Source organism: Canis lupus, chromosome 23, assembly GCF_003254725.2.
Source record: "Canis lupus dingo isolate Sandy chromosome 23, ASM325472v2, whole genome shotgun sequence".
Taxonomy (NCBI): Eukaryota; Metazoa; Chordata; class Mammalia; order Carnivora; family Canidae; genus Canis; species Canis lupus.
In genome coordinates, this window is record NC_064265.1 from 32,653,876 (window position 1) to 32,680,999 (window position 27,124).

At 35.4% G+C, this 27,124-nt stretch overlaps 2 protein-coding genes across 11 annotated transcripts in view; one reads left to right on the forward strand and one right to left on the reverse strand.

The window, feature by feature from the left end:
- Positions 1-18,889, forward strand: part of PPP2R3A (protein phosphatase 2 regulatory subunit B''alpha) — a 187,994-nt gene extending 169,105 nt beyond the window's left edge. For all 7 annotated transcript variants that reach the window (XM_035704779.2, XM_025448920.3, XM_025448918.3 and 4 more), the window contains one exon: positions 16,287-18,889. In XM_035704779.2, the coding sequence (XP_035560672.1) occupies positions 16,287-16,419 (133 nt within the window). In that variant the 3' untranslated portion in view covers positions 16,420-18,889. The remainder of the gene's footprint in view (positions 1-16,286) is intronic.
- A 918-nt stretch (positions 18,890-19,807) lies between these two features.
- The window catches only part of MSL2 (MSL complex subunit 2), a 34,902-nt gene continuing 27,585 nt past the window's right edge, over positions 19,808-27,124 (reverse strand). For all 4 annotated transcript variants that reach the window (XM_035704780.2, XM_049099668.1, XM_025448925.3 and 1 more), the window contains one exon: positions 19,808-23,695. In XM_035704780.2, the coding sequence (XP_035560673.1) occupies positions 22,104-23,695 (1,592 nt within the window). In that variant the 3' untranslated portion in view covers positions 19,808-22,103. The remainder of the gene's footprint in view (positions 23,696-27,124) is intronic.

Genomic DNA, 27,124 nt, shown 5'->3' on the forward strand with positions numbered 1-27,124 from the left:
AGCAAATGAATGTGGTGGTTTTCCAATAAAATTCTAATACACCGTGAGATATAAACTTCCTATCATTTTCACATGTCATAAAATATTATTTTCTTTCAAATTTAAAAGGCAAAACCATTCTTAGTTCACTGGGCTGTAACAAAAAAAGGTGGAAAGAGAGATTTGGCCCACAGACTATAGTTTGCCGGTCCTGTACTAGAGTGAAATTTCAGAACATGAAAGATAGAAGAACTGAAAATCTACCAGAGACAAAAAACAGATTACCACAAAGTGAACCCAAAAAGAAATGGAGCACTATCGTTCAAATACTACAAAGAAAAATAACTTTGAATCTAGAATTCTATCCCTACTTATATGTGAGGACCTAATAAACACCTTTTCAGACATCCAAAGATGCAAAAAACTTAACTTCCACAGACTATCTCTGAAAGAAGTATTAAGGGATATTCTTCAGCAAGAAGGTAAATGGATTCTAGAGGAAACAGTGGGATGCAAGTAATCAGAGCAACAAAATTAGTAAAATTTATTCTTAGAACTAAATATTGATCACAGACTGTTAGGAGTAAAAGGAGGTTGGGGTAATATACTATGAATCTTTATTAGAGTAGAGAATATTGATGCTGATAATTTATATTTCTATAACAATGACTAGAGTTAAAAGTATGTGTTAAAAATTTAAGCTCAATCACTAAGAATTAAAAAAATGGAAAACTTTCTAATCAATTTTTAGAAAAAACAATAAAGTAGAAAAAATTCAGTAAAGAAAACTCAATCTACTAAGAAGCAGATGTGTTAATCAGCATCCTTTTTTTTGGTAGCAGGTGACTTAACTTCAATTCAAATTGCCATAAGCAAAAATATATACATAGGCAGGCTTACATAACTGACAAGTCCAGGGGTAGAACTTACTTTAGAGACTCAGACTTTTTCTCTTTCATCTCTTACATAGTGGTTTTCTTTCATCTTTTCACTTATAGCAAGTTATTCATATGTGGCAGCAAGATGATCACCTGATAGCTTCAAGTTCAAATAAAAGAGAAAATCCCTTTCCCCTAAGCTCCAGCAAAAGCCTAGGATTTGTGTCCCTTTGACTCTAACTGGCTTAGTTTGGGTCCAATCCCTGAACCAGTTCCTAAAGGAGGCCTAGAACTAGGCTTATACAGGAATCAGGTCTGTCCAAACCACAGGTTTTCCCAAGGGAAATTAGAAAATATGGCCGAAAAAGAGGGGAATATACTATGCCAATAAAGGAACAACAGATGTCCACTATAGTAGACAAAAGAATAGTACAAAATAAATGGCTAAAATAAGTCCAAATATAGTATCAATCACAAAATTCACATTGGATTAAAAATCAAACTGTATACTATTATTTAGATTCATCCCTAAGGGGTAAGAGTCCAATGTAGTAACAAGAGTAGGTCAGTTATGGTAACATTAATGAGACAAGTAGAATTCAAAGCTTTAAAAGAGATGTTTCAGTATTTCAGCAGTTGGCAATGAAAATAAGTTATGAACGTTATGCAGTATATAAAATAAATCTGATAGAAATATAAGGAAAAATTGGCATCTACAGCCATGTAAAAACCAACAAATCAAAGAGGCCAAAAAATAATTATATAGAATTAGTAGGATTTTATAGAGGTACTCAAGAGTATACCTGGTAGCCAGCAAATACACATGGAACCATCACAGAAGTGCCTATTAATTAAGGCATGAAGGAAATTGCAACTTAAAATGCAGCCTGAAATTAACTAAAAACTAAAACACACATACCTAGGAAGTTAAAAATAAAGCTAAAAAAATATTAATATATTTCAAAATAACTGCTAAAGCAGAAGTCAAAATACAAATTATAGTCTTTCTAGAACTATGCATAATATTTATTAAAACTTATGGGATCTGGGCAAGGGGAAATTTATAGCTTATAGACTAAAATAAATTGATTAGGCTATCCTCTCAAAATGCATGAGAAGGATGACAAAACAGACCCAAGTACATAAAAGGGAGAAATTAAGCCATTTTATTTAAGCAAAAATAAATCTGTTAATTTATAAACATATACACACAAAGTGTACTATGTGCCAAGCACTATTCTAAATATTATAATTCACTAGGTGCTCACAAAAACCTTATTTTGTAGATACTGTTATCCCCATTTTACAGATATGAAAACTGAACAGCAAAAGGTTAAATAACTTATCAAAACTACCAACATATAAAAGAATACATCACAAGTAAGTGGGTTTTATCCCAAGATTGCTACGGTGGTTTAACTTTGTACAGTCTGCCATTAACAGATTGAAGATGGAAAGAAACAGGAAATATAAATTGATTCTTTGAAGGCATATGATAAAATTTAATACATTTTTTGGTTTGGAAAAAAATCTTAAAAATTAGCAAACTTAAGCTGAGTACATTGTTAATGATAAAGGTTATGAATCCCACACCCCAGAAATAACCAGCTAAAAATACAATAGGGGAAAAAATCCCATTCATTAATAATCGAGAAAAAAGGTGACTTGGAAAATATATATAAAGAAAATACAAACTTTCATCAAAAGATACAATGACTATTTGCCATGTTAAGATTAATTTATTAATTTGACATAATCCCCCAGAATATGTTGTGGAACTTGATAATTCTAAAATTCACACAGAACAATAAATATACAAGAATAGCAGTGAGTTTGGGAAAGAAAAGTGTTGTAGGATACAGGGTATGTATATGATAAAGATAAGTGTCTTGACTATGTCAAGAAAAGACTACTCAATAAAATGTTATCTCTCTGTAATGAAAAAAGTACATATTAAACTAATGTCTGCATATAAAGACTTAAAAAGCTTAAAAGAACTGGGAGAAATTTATAAGGAAATCATTTATAGATCTGAATACACTTAAAAAGTGACAAATTCTGTATTCACAACCCTAAAAGGCAAATTGGATTGCATCATATGACTAGTAGTGTTCTTTTATAAATCAGATTCTTTAAAATCAATAGTAAGAACATAAATAATGACCACTTCTAAAACAGTAAAGGTAGAAATTTCACCCAGGAAATAAACATGAAAATTCACACACCAATTAAAATGCAATAGCTAAATTATAACAATTTTAAATATATTTAAACATTTAACAGAGCTCCCAAAATATATGAAACAAAAATTGCAAGACAGGTCAACAATGACAGTTGGAGATTTCAACATTCCTCTTTCAGTAACTGATAGAACTAGAAACAATAAGGATACAAAAGACTAGAACAACACAGTATATTATACCAAATAAATCTACAGAGAAACCCTCCACAAAACAGCAGCAAATCTGCATTTTTTTTTCAAGTGCATGTGAAGCTCCTCTAGGGCAGACCATATGATAAGTGAATAAGATCCAATAAATTCAAATGGATTACAGTAAATAAAGTATGTTGTCTGACATAGTAAAATTAAAGAAGAAATGAATAACAGGAATCTGGGAATCCCATAATATCTGGAAATTAAATACTTCCAAAGACACATGAGTCAAAGAAGAAACCACCGGGAACTTTATCATTATCATGAAATGAATGAAAATAAAAGAACATATGAAAATGTATGAGGTGCAGTTAAAGCAATGTTTAGAGAAGCCTCAGAAAGGTCTAACTCACATCAAATAATATAAACTTCTACCTTAAGAAGCTAGAAAAAAAGAGCAAACCAGATCCAAAATAAGTAGAAATAAGAAAATAAAGATCAGAGTAGAAATCCATGAAATAGAAAATAGGAAAACAATATTAAAGAATTCTTGAGACATGAAGTTGGTTCTTTGTAAAGATTTTTTTTTTAAAGTAAATTTTTATCTGGATCAAGAAAAAAAGAGGAGGCATACATTAACAAAATCAAGAATAGAGGAGGCATCACTATAGACACTACAGAACTTTGAATAATTATAAAGAAATATTATGAACTTTTCCCAATAAATTTCACATCTTAGATGAAATAGGACAATCCTAGAAAGACTCAAATTACCAAAACTGATTCAAGAAGAAATGGAAAATCAGAATAGACTATATCAAAGTAAGGATAGTGAACTGATTATTAGAAGTCTTTACCAAAAGAAGAGTCTAGGTCCAGATGATTTCACTGATAAATTCTGTCAAATAGTTAAGGGGAAAAAAATAATACCAGTCTTTAACAAAGACTTTCATAAACTAACAGTAAGAGGGAGCACTTCCAAACTTGTCTTATAAAGCCAATACTACCTTGATACCAAAGCCAGACAAAAATACCAGAAGAAATGAATACTACAAACCAACAACCCTCAAGGCCATCAATACAAAAATTATTATAAAATATTAGCACATCAAATCCAGCAGCATATAAAAAAAGACTATATACTGTAAGTGGGGTTTATCCCAGAAACAGAAGGCTGACTGACATCCAATAATCTATTGATTTAATATACCATATTAATAAGTGGCAAAAAACACACAGTCATCTACATGGACACACAAAACAGCATTTGACAAAATCCAACATCCAATCGCAATAATTCTCACCCATATAAGGATAGAAGAGAACTTTCCTAACTGGCTAAGAGGCATTTACAGTTAACATCATTCTTATGGTGAAATACTGAATGCCTTCCCCCTGAGATCAAGAACAAAGTAGATGTTTCTATCCATCATTTCTATTCAGCATTGTAACTGAGTGTCCTATCTCCTGCAGTAAGACAAGAAAAAGACTTTCAAAGTATTCAGATTGTAAAGGAGGAAGTAAAACTGTCTATTCATAGATTATGTAACCTTGAAGCAGAAAATACTAAGAATCTACCTGAAAGCTACCAAGACTAATGAGTTAGTAGTTAGCAAGACCTCAGAATATAAGTTCAATATACAAAAATTAGTTGTATTTCCATGTACAGTGAACAATCCATTAGGGAAATTCAAATAAAAAGAATAATTCCGTTCATATTAGTATCAAAAGGAACAAAATATTTAAGAATAAATATAACCAAAGAACTATAATACTTGTACACTGAAAACTGCAAAAACGATGCTGATCTAAATTGGATTAGAAAATTAAGTACTGTTAAAATGTCAGTTCCTCCAAATCCAGATTTAATGAATTCCCTATTAAAATCCCTGCAGGTTTTTGTTGTAGAAATTCGTAAATTCATCCTAAAATTTATGTAGAAATGCAAAGTACCCAGAATAGCCAAACTCTTTTTTTTTAAAGGAACAAAACTGAAGGATCAGGTTGCCTGATTTCAAATTTACTATAAAACAATTACATTGTAGCATTGGCATATATAAAAATAGATCAATTAAGACACCCTAGAAATAGACCCAATATGGATGGCCAATTATTAATTTTCAACCAGTGAAGAAAGAATGATCTTTTCAAAAATTTTGTTAAAATCACTGGATACCCATATGCCACCCAAAAAAGACCTCCCAAAATCCATACCTCATACCATGTATTAAAAGAACTCAAAATGAATAAAAGACCTAAATGTGAGAGGAGAAACCTTAAAGCTTCTAGAATAAAACAGGAGAAAATCAATTTGACCTTGGGTTAGGCAAGAGCAATAAAAAATACTGACAAATTGGATTTCCTTCAAAATTAAAAACTATTGCTTCAAAAGGCACATTAAGAAAATGGAGACTAAGAGAAAATATTTCCAAAACATCTTGATAAAGGACTCATACCCAAAAATATAATGAATTCTTATAGTTCAACAATAAAAAGATATAATAACCTAACTTTTAAACAGACAAAAGATCTGAATAAACTAAATTAGAGATACAAACAGCAAATAATTATATGAAAAGATGTTCTACATTGTTAGACGTTAGGAAAATGCAAATTAAAACCACAGTGAAATATACCACCTACACATCAGACCAACTAAAATCACTAGTTAACAAAGATATGGAGAAACTGGAACCTCATTCACTGGACTGATGAAAGGTAAAATTATATAGCTTCCTTAGATGAGTTTGGCAATTTCTTAACAAGTAATCATGCACTTATCCGATGAATCAGCAGTTCCACTCCTATGAATCTGCCAAAGAAAAATGTTCACCCTAAGGCTTGTACATGAATGTTTATAGCATTATTCATAGCTGCCCAAAACTGGGCATGATCCAAATATACATCAAACTGGTGAATTGATAAAATATAGTATATACATAAGATGGAATGCTGTTCAGCAATGAGAAGAATGAACTGTTGATAAACACAATATGGATGGATCTCAAACTAAATGACAGAAGCTAAACAAAAAAGTATGTGTGACCCATTTGATTCCATTTATTTAAAATTCTAGAAAATGCAAATTAATCTATCATGACAGCAAATTAGTGGTTACCTGAGAAAGGGAGCAGTGATTATGGAGGGGCATGAGTAAACTTTGGTTGGGAGGCAGGGGAATGGATATTTTCATGATCTTAAATGTTGTAATGCTTTTACAGGTATATACAAAAGTGAGATTCTGTAAGTATGAGCAATTCATTGTGTATCAATTATACCTCAATAAATAAAAGAACTAATACATACAATGGATGAGTCTCTCAAAAATCCTACTCTGTGCAAAAGAAGCCAAACACTAGAGACTGCATATTATATGATTCCATTTATAAGAAATTTCTAGAAAAGACCAAATTTTAGAGTCAGAAAACAGATCAGTAGTTGCCTAGTTCCAGAAATAAGAGTGAATGCAAACAGGCACAAGGGAGAGGTGGGATGGATGGAGGGATTAAAGTGTTATAAAATTAGATTGTGCTGTTGATTGCACAAATGTAAAAATTTACTAAAAAAAAAAAATTTACTAAAACACATTGAACTTTAAGGTCAGTGAATTACATGTAAATTGTATTTCAGTAAAACTTGTAAAAAAGCAAGAGTCAAAAAGTTTTTAGCTTATGAAACTGGCAGCAATTCTTTAAAAGATAATTTGTTAAAAGAGAGTATTAATTCAGTATGTGTTTATATTTCTACTGTATACTAAGCATTATCAGATACTGGTGAACACAGATAGGATCGATAGGATCCCTGAGTAAGCAGGGAAAACAGAGAGATGCAATTAAAGTATTCTTAAAATTCTTCTCAAAGAGGAAGCACACTGCAGTACCATCTCACTCTAGGCTCACTATGCAGTAAGACAAACACTTTCAGATATTGTTGGTAGAAACAAATTGGCCCAACCTCCCTGGAAAGTAATTTGACAGTATATACAGCCTGAATTTATACCCTTTGATTCAGAATTCTAGTTTGTAAATAATCAGAAATTTGAATAGATTTGTTCTATCCAAACAATTGGCTTTTGTCACTGGTCATTCTATATTTAAAAATTCAAAGTAACAAAAATGTACAGTAATAGAATGGCTCAATAAGTCACAGTATACAGTGTCATATTATGCAAACATTGGAATTTGTGTTTACACAAAACACACTGGGGGTTAGAAAATTGTAATTATTTCATCATTACAAATGTGTACATCTATATATGCAAGCTAAAGATAAGGCTACAACATAACTCTGGGCCATGGGATTACAAGTAGTTTGTTTTTTTATACTGGTCTGTAATTTATAAGGTTCATAAAACAAGCATGTATTACTTTAATAAATAGGAAAAAAGTTATCTCCCTTATGTTTACATAGGTAGTATGTTTAAATAGATAATACATAGGTGTATTCACAGCAGAAGAGGTAGAAAATACAGATAAACAAAAAACTTCACTTAAAATCCACCATTCAGAGACAGCCTTTCTTCCCTTCCAGACATTTCAATGCAAATAGATAATGTTTTATAAAAATGGAATTTATATTACATACTGTTTTGTAACCTGCTATAAAAGAAAGGAGAAAACAAAGATAGGCATAAACACTTAGAAGTTTGTTACTCTAAAAAGAAAAACTGATGGCAGCTAAAGAGAAAAACTAACTGGCTCAAACAAGTTTTTTCCAGTTGTAGCGCTCAGGTTGTGCCTGGAGAGGAGAGAGGAGAGGCAAAGGGTCGCAGACTGAAGAAAAAGGGAGGGGTCAAGAGAGGAGATGCAGAGACCAGCTGTAATGAAATTTGACCAGTGTGTATGAGAGGCTTCTGCTGGACACTCCTCATGTTATAGGAGATAAGACCTCCATAGAGCACATGTGGGTGATGAAGTCCTGAAGAGAAGGTTTACAACAGCCACAGCCTATAGAGAACTAGAATGTTAAAGTTTTAAAAGGAAGACCTGTTTAGAGTTAATAGCTGAGTGATAGGTCCAAAAGTAAGGCCAGACCCAGAATCCCAGGGTTACACCACCTAGGGCTTCATCTCAAGAGGAATTACAAATACATCAGAGTGAGTCTGTCAAACAAAATATACCAGATTCAGATACTAGCAATGGAGAAAGAATGGTTGGTACTATGGAAAGAGCAGAGGCTTAGAAAGGAGCCAGACAGATCCGGTTCTACCTACCACTCACCAGCTGGACAGGTTATCTGACTCCTCAGGCTCAGTTTCAGAAGACTCCAGCAACTATGTTCCAAGATGGTTGTGAGAATCTAAGATAATATATCTAAACACCTGGCACATAGTAGATACCTGATGAATAGTAGCTATTACTATTGTTACTACTCCTTGTTTGGGAAGAGATGCAACATAACATCATTGGCTAAGAGCATGGAATTTAGACTTAGACAAACCTAATTAATTTCAGATCCTTGCTCTTTCACTTAACTAGCTGTGTAATCCCAGGCATCCAAGCCTCAGCATCACCTATACAATGAGGGTACCACCTGTCACACTAAGCTGTTTAAAGAATTAAGACAATGTGTACAGTATCCTTGTACTTTGCCCTTAGGGATAGTAGCTCTGTAATCAATGAACATTGGCTATTGTTACTACCACTTCTGTGATTGTCGCCATAATTACATAACCTCTCTGAACTAGAATTAATCAGCTGTAACATTACCATTCCACTACCTACCTTATTCCCTTCATTTCCAGGACACAGTACATGGCACACATTTGACACACAGTAAATATACTGCATAAAACAACAGGACTATACTGAGAATTATAGATCTGTAATGCATCCAACGGTGTCAGGCATATAAGTGCTGAGAAAAATGGAGTTGTTTGTGTTTCCACAAGAACCTGGGCTTCTCCAGGGCAAAGAAAAACAATTTTTTTATTTGGTATTTGGTTTTTTGTTTTTTTGTTTTTTGTTTTAAGCAGCCTCCACACCTAGTACAGAGCCCAACTTGGGACTTGAACTCACAACCCTGAGATCAAGACCTGAGCTGTAATCAAGAGTCCGTCGTCACTTAACCAACTGAGCAACCCCCAAAGACAGGCACCCACGAAGAACAATTTTATTCATCTTTTAATCCTAGCACCTGGCAAAATGTTAGGGATGTAGGAGATCCTTAGCAAATGTTTACTGAGTGACATAGAAGGCAACAGACATTCAACAGCCACCCTCACTACAGGATAACTACAAGAATCCAGACAACTTGACCCTCCCAAAACAACCTGAAATTCCCCATCTACTTTACCATCTAACAAACATCATAGGTAGACTTTGTCAGGTACCTCTACCACCTAATTCAAGGCTGGTACTTGAATAAAGCCTTTAATAATAACCTACTAATGACTCCAGATATGAGTGAGGTGAAAGACTGCAAACACTGAGGCTGCAAACATTGTGAATTATCACATCTAGCACACGACATGATCACAACATTTAACAGCATTTGTATAAAGTCAAGGTAATGAATGATAGGGGAAACGAGAGAGACAGGGTACTAGTTACATTCAACTGTGTGTGCCACCTATATGAAGATAACAGGTTAGGATGTCAAATTTATAATTAACATTCTTATGATTTCTTCAATAAAGAAATTATTGCAGAAATTATTCTGCAATACAAAAAAATTATGTAAAGCAGGCTAAAGGGTCCTTACCTTAGGAAGCTGAGACCTACAATATTAAAAACAAACCTTTCTGGCAATTTGGCAAATATATGATTACTTCATATTTTTAGTTAAGAATATTTTATGTTATCTTAAAACATTTCTTACAGGATATTCTGGTATTTCACCAACAGATTAACCTAGACTGAACACAATTTGCTTTTTTTATTCTGAATGTCTTTGATTACTAAATAGAGGCTTGCTGCAGAAAAATTGGAAAATTTGGAAAAAAATTGGAAAATAGAGATTAAAATCACCCTTGGTTCAGTCATCCAGAGATAACCATTATTTACACTTTTAGAGTATTTTTTTTTCTTTTAAATTTTTATTTATTTATGATAGTCACAGAGAGAGAGAGAGAGGCAGAGACATAGGCAGAGGGAGAAGCAGGCTCCATGCACCGGGAGCACGATGTGGGACTCGATCCCGGGTCTCCAGGATCGCGCCCTGGGCCAAAGGCAGGCGCCAAACCGCCGCGCCACCCAGGGATCCCAGTGTATTTCTTTTTGACACTGAATGTTACTGAATGACTTTTAATGCTTCAGAAGTGTTTTCTCAAGCAATAACTCACATCCACTTCTCTATTATTGGACATTTAGAAAATGTAGAACTGTTTACTCCAGAATGTTTTTAAAAGTAGCTTTTTCCTTCATATTATATATAAACGTCTATGAATTACTCTTTGTAATAGTTGTACATTTACTTCCATCAACACTGGAAAATAAGGTACTGTAGGCAAAGGCCAGCCCAAAACCCACTAGATCATCTTCTAGGAATGAGTAAGAGTCAAGTGTGGAGTAAAGGGTTGTGTGCAGCCTGACTGTCCTCAACAAAGTGGGAGAATTTAACAGAGGAGCAGTGGGGGAAGGCAAGGTAACGTGTGTATGTAACAGCGACATGAGAAGAGAGAAAGAAGCAATGACAGGAATTAATCTAGAGCATGAGATATAATCTTACAAGTAGAATAGTTCTGAATCATGTTTAATAGTCCTCAGTAAACAGCTTTATATGGACCTGAATTTAACATGTTTTAATTTTTCTGGCTCTCAGCAAAACAAGACAAAACCCAATTTTATTTCAATAGAGATTCACTGGTACTCAATGCCAGGCATTGTGGTTAGTAATAAAAATGAATGAGACCCTATCCCTCCAAGTTCATGATTCAAATATATTTAACCCAAATTTTTATACTATCTACATGCAGACTAAGAATAAACAATTGGGGCAGCCCAGGTGGCTCAGTGGTTCAGCCCCGCCTTTGGCCCAAGGGGTGATCCTGGAGTCCCAGAATCAAGTCCCACATCGGGCTCCCGGCATGGAGGCTGCTTCTCCCTCTGCCTGTGCCTCTGCCTCTCTCTGTGTGTCTCTCATGAATAAATAAATATTTTTTAATTAAAAAAAAAAAGAATAAACAATTGAGGGCTCATGACCCTAGGGAACTGCAAGAGACCAAACGTGAAGTGAGATCAACCTTCTGAGGCAAGAAAGTAGAGGGTGTATATTAACAAACTTTAACAAGAGTTGAAACAAGATTTTCTAGTTAATGAATGGGTCAACAAGGCAATGCACTAAACCAAATATCCAACTTTGTAGGTAATGTAATTTCAGTTAATCCATTTTATATAAGTGATTTAAGATTTAAAACTATAAAGTAAGATTCATCCACTCCTATTTCTAAAGTTTTATAAGACTCCAAATTAAAGAACTACTTAACATTTCATTCTATGCTTATAGCCAGCATATGTCTTAGATTTTCTCAAACCCTAAATCAAATATTCTATCCCTTTACCCCTACAAATAGAATCCCAAAAATGGAATCAAACCACAATTCCCAGACAACACCCTTAAACCACACAAATCCTTTTTTGACCATATATGTGCCGGTCATTATTTATTCCAAGAATCTGCAAAACCAGCCTTAATACTTTTGCCCAGAAATTGCTTATCTGAGGGGAACTAACTACTTAGGGAAACAGATTTCTAACGGCAAACATACTGCTAGTAAAAATACCCGTTATTTTCCCTTATGCTAACAACATTATGTTAATACTAGGTTAAATAATTTGTTCTCAATACTAAGCTTCCTAGTGAACTATTTGTGAACCGTAGGAGTTCTGCTTCAATCCTCTGACCCTGCTACTCATTCAGAAATAACCAATTAAATTAACAGAATACTTCATAAAATAACCTTCAGTTGTGCTCAGAGGAATCCCAGTTACCTACAAGTAAACCTGGAAGTGGCCATTTAGAAGGAATGTTAACGGTCTCCTTCAGAAATTCCTAGAGAACAGAATAAAGTTTAGACTCTTAAGAGTTCTGACTTCAGTGACTTCAAGAGTACCTCTACACACACCATTTTACTCCACCCTTCCCTGACAACTTGACACATCATTTCACAATGCACATTAGGACAGTCACTTTTTATTCATTTTGAGCACCTACTGCCAGTTACTATACTATATGTAGCCCAATGAAATTAGTGAGTTGGAAAATGGACACTTTATAGTCAAGTGAGGAAGACAACTATATAATTGTGAAGGAAACAAACCGTAAATCAGTAATGAAGAGAGAATTGCGATTTAAGGTGCTAAAGAAATTTCCTGAGGTGTTGAGAGCCTAAAGGTTGAGAAGGAAATAGGTATGAAAAAAGCAGGGAGCAAAAATGTTCTAGGTAGAGGAAGAAAAACATAAGTGGCTCTGAGGCAGGAAACGTGTTGAGGACATTTTTTAAAAGACTGGTATGGCTGGAATATAAGGAGAAAAGAGAGAAATGTGGCTGTAAAGATAGGGCCCAGATCATGCAGGTCCTCGGGAAGCTATTGAAAAAGAGTTAAGGAAGTAATATAATCCCACTTACATTTTTTGAGGATAGTAATCTTCAGATCAGTAGTGGTTAAAGAAGAGAAGCAGGGAGACAAATAAGGAAGCCCTTGCAGGCATCTAAATAAAAGATGGTGGTGGGGATTAAGAAGTGCTTTTTGTGATGAGCACCAGGTATTGTATACAAGTGATGAATCACTATACTGTACACCTGAAACTAATATTACATTGTATGTTAACTGGAATTTTAAAAAAATTTAACGGGTCGCCTGGGTGGCTCAATTTTAGCTCAAGTCTTGATCTCAGAGTCATAAGTTCAAGCCCCACGTTGGGCTCCATGCTGGGTACGGAGCTTACTTGATACAGAGGGATGGATATAGCACGTGGCTGGCTCATCCTAAAGAGCTTGTGACTCTTGATCCTCGGGGTCATGAATTTGAGTCCTACATCAGATGTAGAGATCATTTAAATGAATTTTTTTGAAAATGGTGGTTACTCAGGCACTAGGAATGAGGGACCTTTTAAATGCCATTTCAGATTAAAAGATGAACATAAGTTAACCAAAGGGTAAGGGCACTGCAGGCCACTGAAGAACACATACAGTGGCACTAGGTCCCAAGCCTGTAACCCATTTTGACAAGGTAGATAGCATGGTATCGCAATGGCAGAGGGTATGTGACAAGAGTGAAGGCAGGAAGACCAGTTGTTAGAAAACTATTGCAATAATCCAAGCAATGAAATATAGTGCTGTGGACTGTATCAGTGGCAATAGGGAGGGAGCGGCAAGATGTGCCCATGTATTATTGTAAATGGTAGAAGAGACTGGCTGGATTTGAAGAAGGGAGGGCAAATGAGGAGGGAAGAGAAATTTGGGATTACTGGATTTCTGGCTTTAAGTGGGAAGATTATGGTAGAGCCAAGGGTGTGGGAAGGATGAGTTCAACTTTATATATATTGCCATGATGGAAAAGCCATAGACTAGGCAACTGGATACATGGCAGTCTCCAGGTTAGCAAGAAGCTTAGGCTGGATATGTACATTTAGAAACCACAGGTAAACAAGTGGTGGATAAAGCTTTAAGAAAGACTGTCCAAGAGAATACAAAATGAGAAGAGCTTAATCCAGAATCCTGGGATGTACTGACACTGAAGGGGCAAGAGGTAGAGCAAGGTTTGTGAACAGTACTGTTTTAAGATGGATTATTCTGCTGTGAGTTGTCATCTAGCACATTGTAGGATATTTAGCAGCATCCCTGAACCCACTAGATGCCAGGAGGACCCACCCGGTTATGACAAATATGCATCCAGGCATTGCCAAATGTCCCCAGGAGGAACAAATCACCCCCATTTGGAAACATTGAGATAAGAGTATAAGTCTCCAAACACTGATAAAAGGTTCTGAATGAACTCCCTCAATCCAGAAGATTCCTCCAAAGTCTTTGTGCATAGTACTGCTCTTGGTGCCTTGAAAGTATGAAAAAAATTCAGGTGGCATTCCACTCTAACCGACCCACAGGGCTTGAGAATATTTTTGTGTACTAGGCTGGATTAAAATCCATTACTAGAAATCCCGTTTCTGGTATGAGACTACAGTGGGAAGAAAAATTCCTTTGTAAAAATTACATTCACAAATGGACATACATAAAATATGTGACCCTGATTCTGCCCCTCCAACACAGGATTAGGTGTCACCATCTTGTTCTAGTAGGCCCCAGCAATTCTCAATCATGAGAATAGCAAATAACATTTTTCATGAGTTTATGATTTAATGTCCACTTGACCCTGGAGGGTAGGAACTGCTATTAACTCATTAGTTGAGGAAACTGATGCAGAAGGGTTATGTAACATGCCCAAAATCACATTAAGTGATCAAACTGAGATTGGAACCTGACTTTTCTAAAGCCCATGCTCTAAAGCTATAAAACACTTAACCATTATTCCAGATGGCCTCCATTAGGCTACAAGCTCTGTGAGGAAGCAGCTAGTTCTTTTTCACCATTGTATTCCTAGCATTTGGCTCAGTTCAGGCCTAACTTATTTGCAGATCTGCACTAAAATGTTTAACACCCTGAGGGCTCAGACAGTAAGTTTGAGCATCAAGAGGAAGAAAATGTCTTCCACTCTTGACAGGAAATAAGCAGTCACAGTATCTGACACTGCATTGCTAGAATTAACTTTTGGGAATTTTGTTCCAGAAATGGAGGCTTGACCATCAACCCTGCCTCACTGCCGTTACAGTAGTTACCCTCGTTAATGCCTCCTCCAGCAGATGCTGGTTACATTGAGGCCTCAAGGTTATGCAAGAATGGAACAGAAACAAGTATAGAATGGGATATTTCTACAAAATGAAGTTGTTAAATAATTTTTGATAGGATTACAAGTTGGTACCCAAGGGTGAGTTTTCCAAACATCAGATAGGTTTTTTGTTTTTAACATTGTCTATTGTCTATTCAAAAATGTGTTGGAAAGTTGAATAGCGGGGGCACCTGGGTGGCTCAGTCCTTTAAGCATCTCCCTTTGGCTCAGGTCCTGACCCCAGGGTCCTGGGATCGAGCCTCACATCAGGCTCCCTGCTTAGCCTGGGGAGCCTGCTTCTCCCTCTCCCTCTGCCCCTGCCCCCCCCCCCCCACACACACACACACTAGTGCTTACTCATGCTCTTAAATAAATCTCTGAAAATAAAGTTCAATAGGTACCGCCTCTACTACTGGGCATACCTGCTTCAACATAGATTTCCTCATTAGCTGGCCTTTTTGATGAAAGGACTATATGTCCAGAAGTTTCTGCACATACTGTGTAAAGTCCTTGCAATGAACTGGGTGAAAAGATTAAGCTGGTGATACCAAATCTCTATCAGACATTTGTAATTATCATGTATATTTTTCTGGGTCCAGATGTAACCTCAGCATATTTATCAATTTATTTTTTCAAGCAGCCATCATTCCTACTAGGTAAAATATTTTATCATCCCTGCCTAAGGCCACCCTCAGGGACAGCCTGGAAGTAATGGAACTCAGGGGATACCAATAACTTTTAAGAGGAATAAGCAAAGGGACTATGCTGGGAAGTTCGGTAAGGAATAGGAGATCCATGAATGGGCTTTAATCTGCTCTGTGTATATACTTACACATCAAAATGTACTTCTTGGAAACCAGAGAAGCTATAAAGCAACTTGCGAGGTGAGAAGGCTCCCCACTGCATAGAAGGCATTCATATAAAGCTTGTACTTTATGGACCGCACACCCTCCCCACTATAGCCTAACCTGCAATGCTTTCATTCCCACCAGCCCTCCTAGGAAAGCTGGATACAGCACATGAACCTGGGCTTTAAACAGGGAGAATGTTTGCTGTTCTAGGTGGAAGCACTTTCTCCTCCAGGATGGCTTAGTTGTTTATAGCTGACATTTAACAACTGAGGCTACTTTTGCAAGCTGGTGGTCTTCAGTCCCTAGTTTGCCATATTGATTCCTACCCAAACATTGAAATTTTTTAAAAAATCAGTAACTCACTTGTTTGTTCTTTCAGCTCCTTTGAAGATTATGAAACAGAGGAACCTGCCTCTCCCTCTGAAATTGGAAACAAAGGCAATAAAAGTAAAACAGTAACCTCAAGCCTTTCAGAGAAATGTGGAAAGCTTCAATCAGTGGATGAAGAGTAGCTGCCAATGTCTACGTGAAAGAGAGATACGTATTTTAAATGTCTTTTTCTTGTGGAGATGCTCGTTTGCATACTGCTTTTTAAAGGCTTTGATTTCTGCAAGTGTGTATCTGCACGAGGAACTTTAAAAACATTTTTAAGCAATAGGTCTGGATACACATAATTTGGGAGACTCCTCCAATTTGCCTCAAACCTTCTACTACAGAGCTTTTCCTCCAAATACAATGATATACATCACCTTCCAAAGTCTGTGAATCAGCACTCTTCACCCCTGAATGTACCAAGGATCTCTTGGGGACAGTGCCAAGCACAGTTCTCTGCAGAGGAGTTGCCTCTGTTGCCCAATATCCCTGAGGCCCCTCAGGGCTCCTATGGAACCCAGAAGAAACTTTCACTTGCAGAAAACTTGAGTCAAAAAAATTCTGGAACTTAAAAAAGCAGTTAAGGGCCTCCAGAAGTGACTTGGTAATAAAAGCACTGCCAAAACATCTCAGAGACTTTTTAATATGTGTACTGGAGTTCAAAGATCTTGAACTTATTTGGTTTAATGTAATTTCACAATGACCTGCCAAACTGCTAGTCACTTTACATCCTCAGGTGTTGTAACCACTGGGCCTTCCAATCTTGGCAAGCTCTGAATAATCTCTCCCCATCTTGACTGTGGATCTTATATAAAATATAATGAAAAACTTCTAAGTACAGAATTTGACTCATACTTGAAAAAAAAATTTCCTTTTAACTTCTCTAACAATCTGTGGAGAATTACTGAATGACTCATTAACTCCAAATTAGTTGACGCCCCATCTATACTTCCCATCAGAAGGCCTACTTGAAGACTTAGTGATATTCGAATAGATGTATTCATCACTGAATATTAGATTAAGCCAACAGTAAGAGCCTCAAATGTAAACATTATCCCTTCATGTTGAAAAGGAACTACTATTTAAATATTCCATCACCTCAATATTTATCAAAAGAATGGAAGAAAGCAGTGATACCACTCATAAAGGAAACCGATTTCATCTGTACTATAGTGTGTTCATTACAGAATTCTACATTTTTTTCCAGCGAGTCACAGTGCACCCAAATCCTGCAATATCCTTAAAGATAAAACTGAAAATAAACTATGAAAAAAGATGGACACTTCTAATAGTGTAAGCAAAAGAAACCCCCAAGAAACTTTTAACATCCATCTCTGTCAAAGTCATCACCTTTTCCTCTGGGTCTTTTGCTTTAACCACTAGTCTTGAATGTCAGAATTGCTGCCCTTGCCACCCTGCTTTGGTTCCTCTCCTGATGTCAAAGTCAAAAAAAGAAATAATCAAACCTTGGACTATGATAGGCAAAAACAGAGATAAGGGCAATTTAGGAAATGTACCATCAACTGGTATAACAGTAGTTCTTCTTGTCAGTATTCTCCATTGCCTGTTATTTCACCTTTCATGATCAGAATTAATCTTTTAATGGTTACAGAAAAGTGATAAATATTAAAATTTGTTATCTAATAGTTCACAAAGAATTAAAAGCTTAAAAAATTACTAAATTTTTAGGAAACACTACATGTAATAATCTAAACACACTAGTAAATTAGGATTACAAGTATTTGTGATACACAAAATTTACCATCTATTCTATCCACCCTTTACCAGGGAGAGAAACCAATTACTTTTTTTAAAATTTCAGATAAAATATTTAACATACCTTTTTTAGAAGCCAGGTATGGCTTAAAGGTTTTATTATCCATAATGATCTAAACTAAGACTCATCAGCAAAATATAAAAATTCAAATTTCTAATACACATTTGATTTTTAATACTATTTGGCTTTTATCTTTTTACCTGTGTCTCCTTACTGAAATCCTCTTGCTTTTACTTTGGTCTGTATTTGGTTTCAAATGTCCATAATTATAAAAAGTAACACCTACCAGTATCATTCCATTTAAGATAAAGCTATTTTAATTTAGGTTACCCAGAGTATCATATTTTCAGACATAAGTGTTTCACTGTAGTCCTTTCTTAAGAATTGAATGCAAGAAATGTGAATTGAGAAACTAGAACAGTATATATTTGACTTTCTGGTAAAGATCTCACTGAATAAAATCACTACTGCCCAATTGGAAATTCCAAGTTTTTACAATAACCCAGGCTCTTTGATAAAAATTAAATTGAGGGTTATCATGGTCTTAATGCTATTCAATGAAAAATGAGTTTCACAGCGTAACATAACATTAATTGCCCAGGTAATCAAACTAATGAAATTCTGTGTATTTTCTCTGCATCTTATCTATGTCATTGTGTACAATTCAAAGTGTTTATATAAAATTCTAGATTAATCAAATGAGGTAAGTCATTTGCTCAATTTTTGGAAATGTTACAGAAGTGTGTTTGGGTGGAGAAACCTGCATGATTTAACTTGTTTTTGTTTTTCCCTTTTTGCAAAACTAAATAAAGAGACAAGTTGTCAAATATGAACCATGTTCACTAAGATAATCTACTACACACTTTTGGTTTTATTCACACTTGCACTTCGTCTTTATGTTTGAAAGAGTTGAAAGAGTTAACACTGTAAACAAACTTGAGTTTCAAAGAATAACTCTTTGAACTCCTGGGCAAATTATAAAGGAAGATAATACCACCTCATAACTGAGAAGTGATTTCCTTTGGGGAGAATAAGAAAGAGGACTACAAATTGGGAATCAGAGGGATCAAAAGGGACTTGAGCCTTGTATACTTTTTAGCCTTGGATATAATGTATTCTTTTAAAAGAATGTGTAACTGATTATTATTTGGGTATCTAAAACTCAATTTTTTAGAAAAGGAGGAGAAAAGTTAATATATCATTCCAAGTATTAGATTCTGACACTGTACTTTGAACTCAGTATTTTCTAAAGCATTTCTTATTTGTAACTTATGGGAAAAGAAATTTTGTTTTTAATCCGTTGTAAAACTGCTTTTCTTCAGCAAGGTCACCATAGAGTTGTTTCAAGAATACTAAGAACACAGTAAAATAAAACGAATTCTTTATCCCAGAACCACATTATAGTTCTGCACAGAAATGCAGACTTAATGAATCTAACCAAAAAGATAAATTGCCAGTTCTAACACTTCTATCATTTGTGTATGTTAACAAAGATTCAAAGAACAACTGAAGATGTACATATTAAAAGCTGTTATTGTTTTGATGGTTTCAAACCCTGATAAAGTAAATCCAGTTACTACAGTAATAATTTCTTCCTCATCCCTAATCAGCCATTGGTCAGCATTCCTAAGTAACTCATGGTATAAAGAAAAACAATGCAAAACTCAAGGCACTATTCTCCCCCAAATGTATATAATATAGGCCATTCAGAGCATACTATCCCAGACTCCTCAGTATTCTACAACATAGAATTAGAAAACTAACATTTATTGATAGATTTAAGGTGTAATACAGGTTTCCAAAAATGTGGCAGTGAGAATACCAGCATAAAAAAGAGAAAATTGTGCTAAAAACAACCTGAATTCATCATTGGCAATATTACATAACAATCAAGGCCCTCACATACTAACGATTTCCGCTTCGTCTATATTGCCAAGCTCCCATGCATCAAAAAAACACAAAACTAAAATTATCAAACTTGGGAAGCAATAAAGTACTCTGAATTTTAAGATCATAATATTAGGAAAATTTGGGAGATTTGCAAAATATATCCTAATCATCCATGTGTACAGTCTCATTTCTAGTCATCTTTGCAGTGATCATTAGTGAATAAAGAACAGATTTTACAAGTTTATATATAGCAGGGCATCTGGGTTCAACACAAAACTGTTACAAACTTTAGGCAAATACATGTTTCATAAGACACTGCTAACACTTAGAGGAATTAAATAAAATTCCAAATCTTGGAAAGCAAATAAAGACAAGACAACTAAGAAGCATTTTCCACCATTTACTCTTGTTATCAAAAATAGTTCAACTCTTCTTGCAAAACAAAAACAAAATAGTACATACTGGACACATACATCACATTTTTCTTCCTATGGCTTTAGCCCACCCCCACCCCACCAAGAGACAAAAAAAAAAAAAAAAAAAAAAAAAAAAGGGCGCCCAACAACAACAGAAACAATTCTACCTGACCACATTCACAGAAAATGACACCAGGATACACTACAAAACAGAAGGAGGTGTCATCTGCTCTGTGTCCAAGGTTTCTTCTCCGTGTCTTGTACTAGGTGAGTAACCATCATTGAACATGCTGTGTGCCAAATCAAAACATAACTTCAACATATGTCAGATCTCATGAGAGACGGTGAACGTAGTAGAAATTGGAAATTTTCCAGCAGTATTTTTCTTTAAATAAGCACTGTCAAAGCAGCAATTCTTCTTTTAAATCATAAGGTCATTTCTTTACAACCTAGTCAGTCCTTGTTTTATTTGGGCTGTGCTCTTTCAAGCAACTGACTAGATTTCCCTTCAACAGAATGTTTGTGACTCACTTGTCTTCCCCATAAAAATTAAAGGGAAGACAGGCATTTAAACTGAAACAGTTTGTGCTTTACATGCAAAAGAGCATTCTAAAGAAAATCCTCCTAGCTTCAAATCTACCTAAATGCACAGGCTTCATAAAAACGCATTTTTATTTGGCCTCTATAAAGAAGCCTTCATAAAGAATAGCACCCCAAAAAAGAGAAAAGGAGCATATTCAAAAATAAAGTCTGTGAAACTATTAGAGGAAACAAAAAAAAAAAAAATCAAAGAAGTGGCCAATAGCAATAAATATAATGCATAAATCTGGAGAGGTTTGGGGGCATTATTTCAAAATTATTTTAAATAAATCCCAATTTCTAAATAAAAATTTTTATAATTTTTAAAATTCTGTCGCATCCTACAGTCTAAATTCAATTACCTTCAGAATAAGACTGCTCTTCTCCACTTCATTTATTAATTATAACATTGCTAAAAGTGAAGGACTTCAAATTCTTTTCCCTAGAAATGAGTCAGACATAACTATAAAAGTTATTACTCAAAGTCAGAAGAGTTTTATAGCATAAAAAGCTAAATATCTGCAGTCTTGACAGAATTTCAGTTTGTTCACTTTTTAAAATACAGATTTCAACATTCTAATGAGGGGCAAATTTTCTTTCATCATAATACTGCTGATTTAAGAACTGCTACATACACCAGTAGCCAATTTTCATGATCAGAAATGGTATTATGTCAGCACAAAGGTTGAGCTGGACACATCAGCTTTTCAACAGGAGAAGCATCAATGGCATCTGAAGGCAGCACTGAGTCTCCTGAACTAACGGCTACTTTTTCACAAAAAATTAGCACAATCTTTATGGACTGACTAGATACCACTTCCTTACATTTAATCATAAACTTTGATTATGCACAAAGCATGACCATAAACAATGAGGTTAATGTTATTTTCCTTGCCAAAGTTCATTTTGTATAAATCAGTTGCATCAGCATTTGTTCTCAAACTATGAGGTTCTGTAAGAACTAAGGACATATAGTTGTAGGGTTACTCCTCCATTATCTGCAAACTATTTCCCCGACACTAACACATATAACTTAGCAATGAAAACACTTGATACAAGTGATCTATATGCAGGAGCTCCGGCAAGTTAAACCAACAAAACCATAGCTGCCGTAAAACTGTAGCTATTTCCCTACCAGAGGTAGGTTTAAAGACCCACTGATTTAACAGTCGAATCTCATGTCTATAGCTTCATCCAAACTTTTATCATCGTGTGTACTGGCAGCTAAAAACGTTGTAACTGGGGACCCTGTGACATTAATTACACTGGTGCTGGTACTAGCATTGCGCACAGCAATGCTAGTCACGTTAATGCCCAAAGTGAGCCTGGTCTGCTCCAAGGCCTTTTCTGGCACAGCAAATGCCTCCAGCTTCTTCTCCCCATTGGCCATATAGGAGTTTTGGCAGCCACGACATATACAATCTAAGCAGGCTTTGCGGTTAGAGTAGCAAGGGCAGCGTTGGCCGCGGCATGTAAGAACACTTGGATTTTGAGTAGCACGCCCACATTTACACCCTTTCTTTTCCTGGGGTTTTTTATACACAGTCTTGGTAGGACTTCCTGGCATAAAATGGTGACTAGGAATCTTTTCCTTTACTGTTTTGTCTTTTTTAAGAATACCTGGCTTGGTTTTTGAGTGAGATTTCTTGGATCCGTGTTCATGACTCTTTTTCATGCTTTTAGTAGATAAAAGTACAGTTTTGCTGATTTTGGGTGTTGTGCCTCCATTGGGAACAGTTGCAATAGGTTGAAGAGAAATTTTGCTCTCCCGTTTCACCGTCACAGGGGCAGATGCCCCCAACGTTGGGCCTCGGATAATGGTAGAAATTGGAAGTGGCTGAACTTTCTCACTGTCACTTTCTGATCTGGATCGTTTTCTATTCAATTTTGCTACTTTCGGAGTTGCTGCTGTACATGATAACCCATGAAGTGCAGGACTGGTGGACATAAACACATTATGGCTAAGAGACTGGGAAGAAAGCTGCAGAAAAGGTCCATTGGATACAGTGGTTTCCAAGTTAGGTTGCAAATTAGGGCAACAAACCTCTGTATTTGAAACGGTTTCTAAGCTGCGGAGCACTTCCTCAACACTCAGTAAGAGAGAGTCACCAGGTTTTATATCTTCACTGAAACTGCAGATATCAATGCCTGTGGAGCATAAGTCAGTGGCTACTGTGTCACAGACAGGTGGCAAGCTATCAGACAGATCCTCAGTTTTTATGTCAACAGTGTTACATACATCAATTGTGTTTGAATGTTCTGGTGAAGGAATATTTATACCAAATCTATCTATTGAGAGCCCATTGTAAGTAGGCAAACCATTGATAACAGAACTGCCAATAGCAATGCTGAGGGTGCTTTCAGATATTGGAGATAAACTAGCTTGAGGATCAGCTGTGGGTTCTGAGGTTGAAGGTAAAGGGGAATGTGTTAAACACAAAGTAAAGGATGAATCTGAGGGTTTTTCTGTCTCCTCACAAAACAATGATCCATCATTAAGCAAAGCCAAAATATCAGAAGAACAGTCGACTGCTTCTATTATATCCCGTGCCAATGTAGTCTGTGTTATATATTCGCATAGTTTTTTGTAGCAGTTCACTAGGATGCTTAACTGCTTGTTTTCCTCAAATTGCTCATAGTCTTTGCACCAGCTACATGAAGGTTTCATCATCATTTTCTTGCCTTTACAAGGTTTGCAGACATAATGTTGGCAGGTGGAGTTGGTGGGTGCAATAGGATCTTGTAGCAAATGTCCTAAGAGGAAAAAAGGAGGAAAGCAAAGATTTTAGTAAAATAAATTTATGATTTCATATACTGAAGTTAAGATGAGATTTTAAGTAATCTGTGTAAAATTGAGATGGGTTAAACTCACCAGACCAGATAACAAAAAACATATCTTACAGGAAATGGAAAAATACTCAATAGTGCACTTCACTTCCATGCCATATTCCCCATTCTTTTATCTCAAACCAGAATCTTCCTTGATTCTGTGTTTCTCTCCCAAACAGTACGTTCTGGTCCACTTTCTTATCCTCTTCTCCAAAGGCTATAAAGAGTTGAAGATCAGTCACCAAAAGCACAAACTTGGCTTAAAACCCTTGGAAACTCAACCTAACACAGCACAGTAATGCTATATTGCACTGAGAAAATCATACTGTTTTTTATTAAACACTGGAAAAAAAGATATGAGCAAGAGACACTTAGTCCCTACTCTCCTTAAACATAGTTTAAGGATATCAATCAGTACAAAGGCATCTTCACCAAAAAAAGTATAATTTCAAGCCATTTTATTAGATCCACACTTATCGTAATACTAAGACTGAAATGTAATTATGATAAAAGAGCTATATTCATTTATCAAAAGAAAAAAAGGGGAGTAATACATTAAACTCCAATTCTCCTACAGAAAATCAATGCAATGACAAAAAAGAATTATATTTGAACACACAAAAGGAAAAAAAAAGGCATACTACCAGATTTAAATTCTTCTGACAAAATATACAATGACCCTAGTCATAAACCCCAAGTATCCTAAGTACAGCAATATCATGTAAAAGTGAAAGTGGTCTCCCAAATTATAAATGACTTGTGTAGATTATGTACCAGGAAATTGAGAAAGCAACCAGATCCAGTCTCTATTCCCAACCTCCTCCACAAAGAAGCAACTGTTCTTGGTTCCCAATTCAGGACAAATAGTTAGTAATAAACTCAAAGTAGCACCTGTTTCTCATACAAAATTATGTAATTAAGACTCAGGCATGGGAAAGAAGATACTTCACGCTACAGCCAAGTGAAATTAGCAAACCCTCCCTTAAAAGCAACTATAAACCTGAAAATTTTTGACAAAACGAGTCATTTCACAATGTTTCACATAAAAACATTTGAGAAGCATTTATGTTTGAAAAACTGCTCAATTTCAGGTAACGATGGTGAGAATCTATGGTGTTCTAGTTTGGGGCTGCCCAGTTCTCCCCTACCACCCAGCACCATCAGTGTTACCCTGTGAGGACCATTTAGTGCAGAGGATGATACAGAGCCCCAGAAACATGATCGTTGAAGGTGACCTCTCAGAGGCTAGCCAGCTGGAGAAGGCAATAGCTCAGTTCTTACTAGGCTAAGGTTGCATAAGGCCAGATTAAACAGAAAGGCCACAAACAAGATGACACTTTACCCCAAGCTGATCTATAAATTCAATGTAATCCTTATGAGAATCCCAGGTGGCTTTTTAAAGAAACTGATAGATTAATTCTAAAATTCTTATGGAATCAGAGGACCTAGTATAGCCAGGACAGTTTTTTAAAAGCAAAGTTGGAGGGCCTTACATTGTCAAATTTCAAAATCATTTTTAAAGCTATAGTACTCAAAGCAATGTGGTAATGGCAAAAGGATAAGCATATAAATCAGTGGAACAGAACAGAGGTCCATAAAGAAATTCTCACATTTATGTTCAGCTGATTAGTGTGACAAGAGTGCCCAGATAATTCAACAGGAAGAGTATTTTCCACACATCATGTGGGACAATTTGATATCCAAATGCAAAAAAAAACAACCAACCTACTACTAATTAGATCCTTACCTCACAACATGCACAAATATTAACTCAAAATGGATCACAGACACCCAAATATAAGACCTAAACTCTAAAAGAAAAACACAGAAGAAAACCATGACTTTGGGTTGGGCAAAGTTTAGATGTGACATCAATGCACAATCTGTGAAAGGAAAAAAGTTGTAAAATTGATTTCACAAAACTAAAAATGTGTGCTTCATAAAACATCATTAAAATGAAAAGATAATCCACAGACTGAGAAAAAAATTTGTAAATCATTTATCTGATAAAGGGCTTATAACATGACATACTAAAAACATTTCCTACAGATCAATAAAGACAATTTTAAAAGTGGGCAAAAGATTTGAATAAAGATTTCACCAAAAAAAAAATCAATGTCTAATATGCAAATGAAAATATGCTCAGTATCAGAAGAAAAGTAAAACCTTACCACTGCTCCACACCTATTAGAATGGATAAATTCAAAATGACAGTATACCAACAGTTGGGAAAGATGTGGAGAAATTGGAACCCTTCTGTGTTACTGGTGAGAATATAAAAAGCATAGTAACATTTGAAAACAGCTTGGTAGTTTCTTAAAAAGTTAAACATACATTTACCCTACAAACCAGCAATTTTGCTCTTAGTAACCTCCTCAAAAAGAAATGAAAATATATGTCCATATGAATATGAAATATGCATAGCTGCATTATTCACAATAGACGAAAACTGGAAACAATCCAAATGTCCAACTGGTGAGAAGATAAACAAAATGTAGTATATTCATAAATGGAATACTGTTTGGCAATTAAAAGAACTATTGGTACATGCTACAATACAATATGATTAACTTCAAAAGCATGCTAAGTGAAAGAAGCCAGATGCAAGAGAGGACATTATTGGATTATTTCATTTATATAAAATGTCTAGAAATACAGAAAAACAGAACTAGTGGTTGCCTATGGCTGGGACGAGGAACAGGGACTAACTGTAAGTGGACACAATGGAAATTTTACCAGTGACAAAAATGTTCTAGTATCTTATCATTAATTGATCTAGTAATTAATCTAGTAATTATCATTAATTGAAAAAAAAGACAAAACACCAGTAATTATGAAATCTAACCTTCTACCTAATACAGGAATTCTGAGTACCTTGACTTTATTTAAGGCAGGATGTAGGGGACATGAATATGTACAGAGATACATATGTATGCACTTAAAAGAATAAAGTGTAAGGTTAAAAAAAATTGACCTTCAACCTTATTGAAAAGGAGAGACTGAACAAAGTGAAAAGGGAAAGGACTATTCTGGGTTTAATTTGTTTTTAGCTTTTAACTTTCAAACCATGTAAATATTTTACATAATTATATAACAAACAAATTTTAAAGGAAGCCCCCAAAAATGAAAAGCAAGTAACTTTAATTGTGTATCAAGTATACACAATTCAGAAACTTACTTTATAACATAGAAAATTGACTAATGCTAGCATCCTTGTTTTGTTTTCCAGTAATCACATTGGTAGTGTGGACAGTTACTATGAAAGTGTTGATGTCGGGATCCCTGGGTGGCGCAGCGGTTTAGCGCCTGCCTTTGGCCCAGGGCGTGATCCTGGAGACCCGGGATCGAATCCCA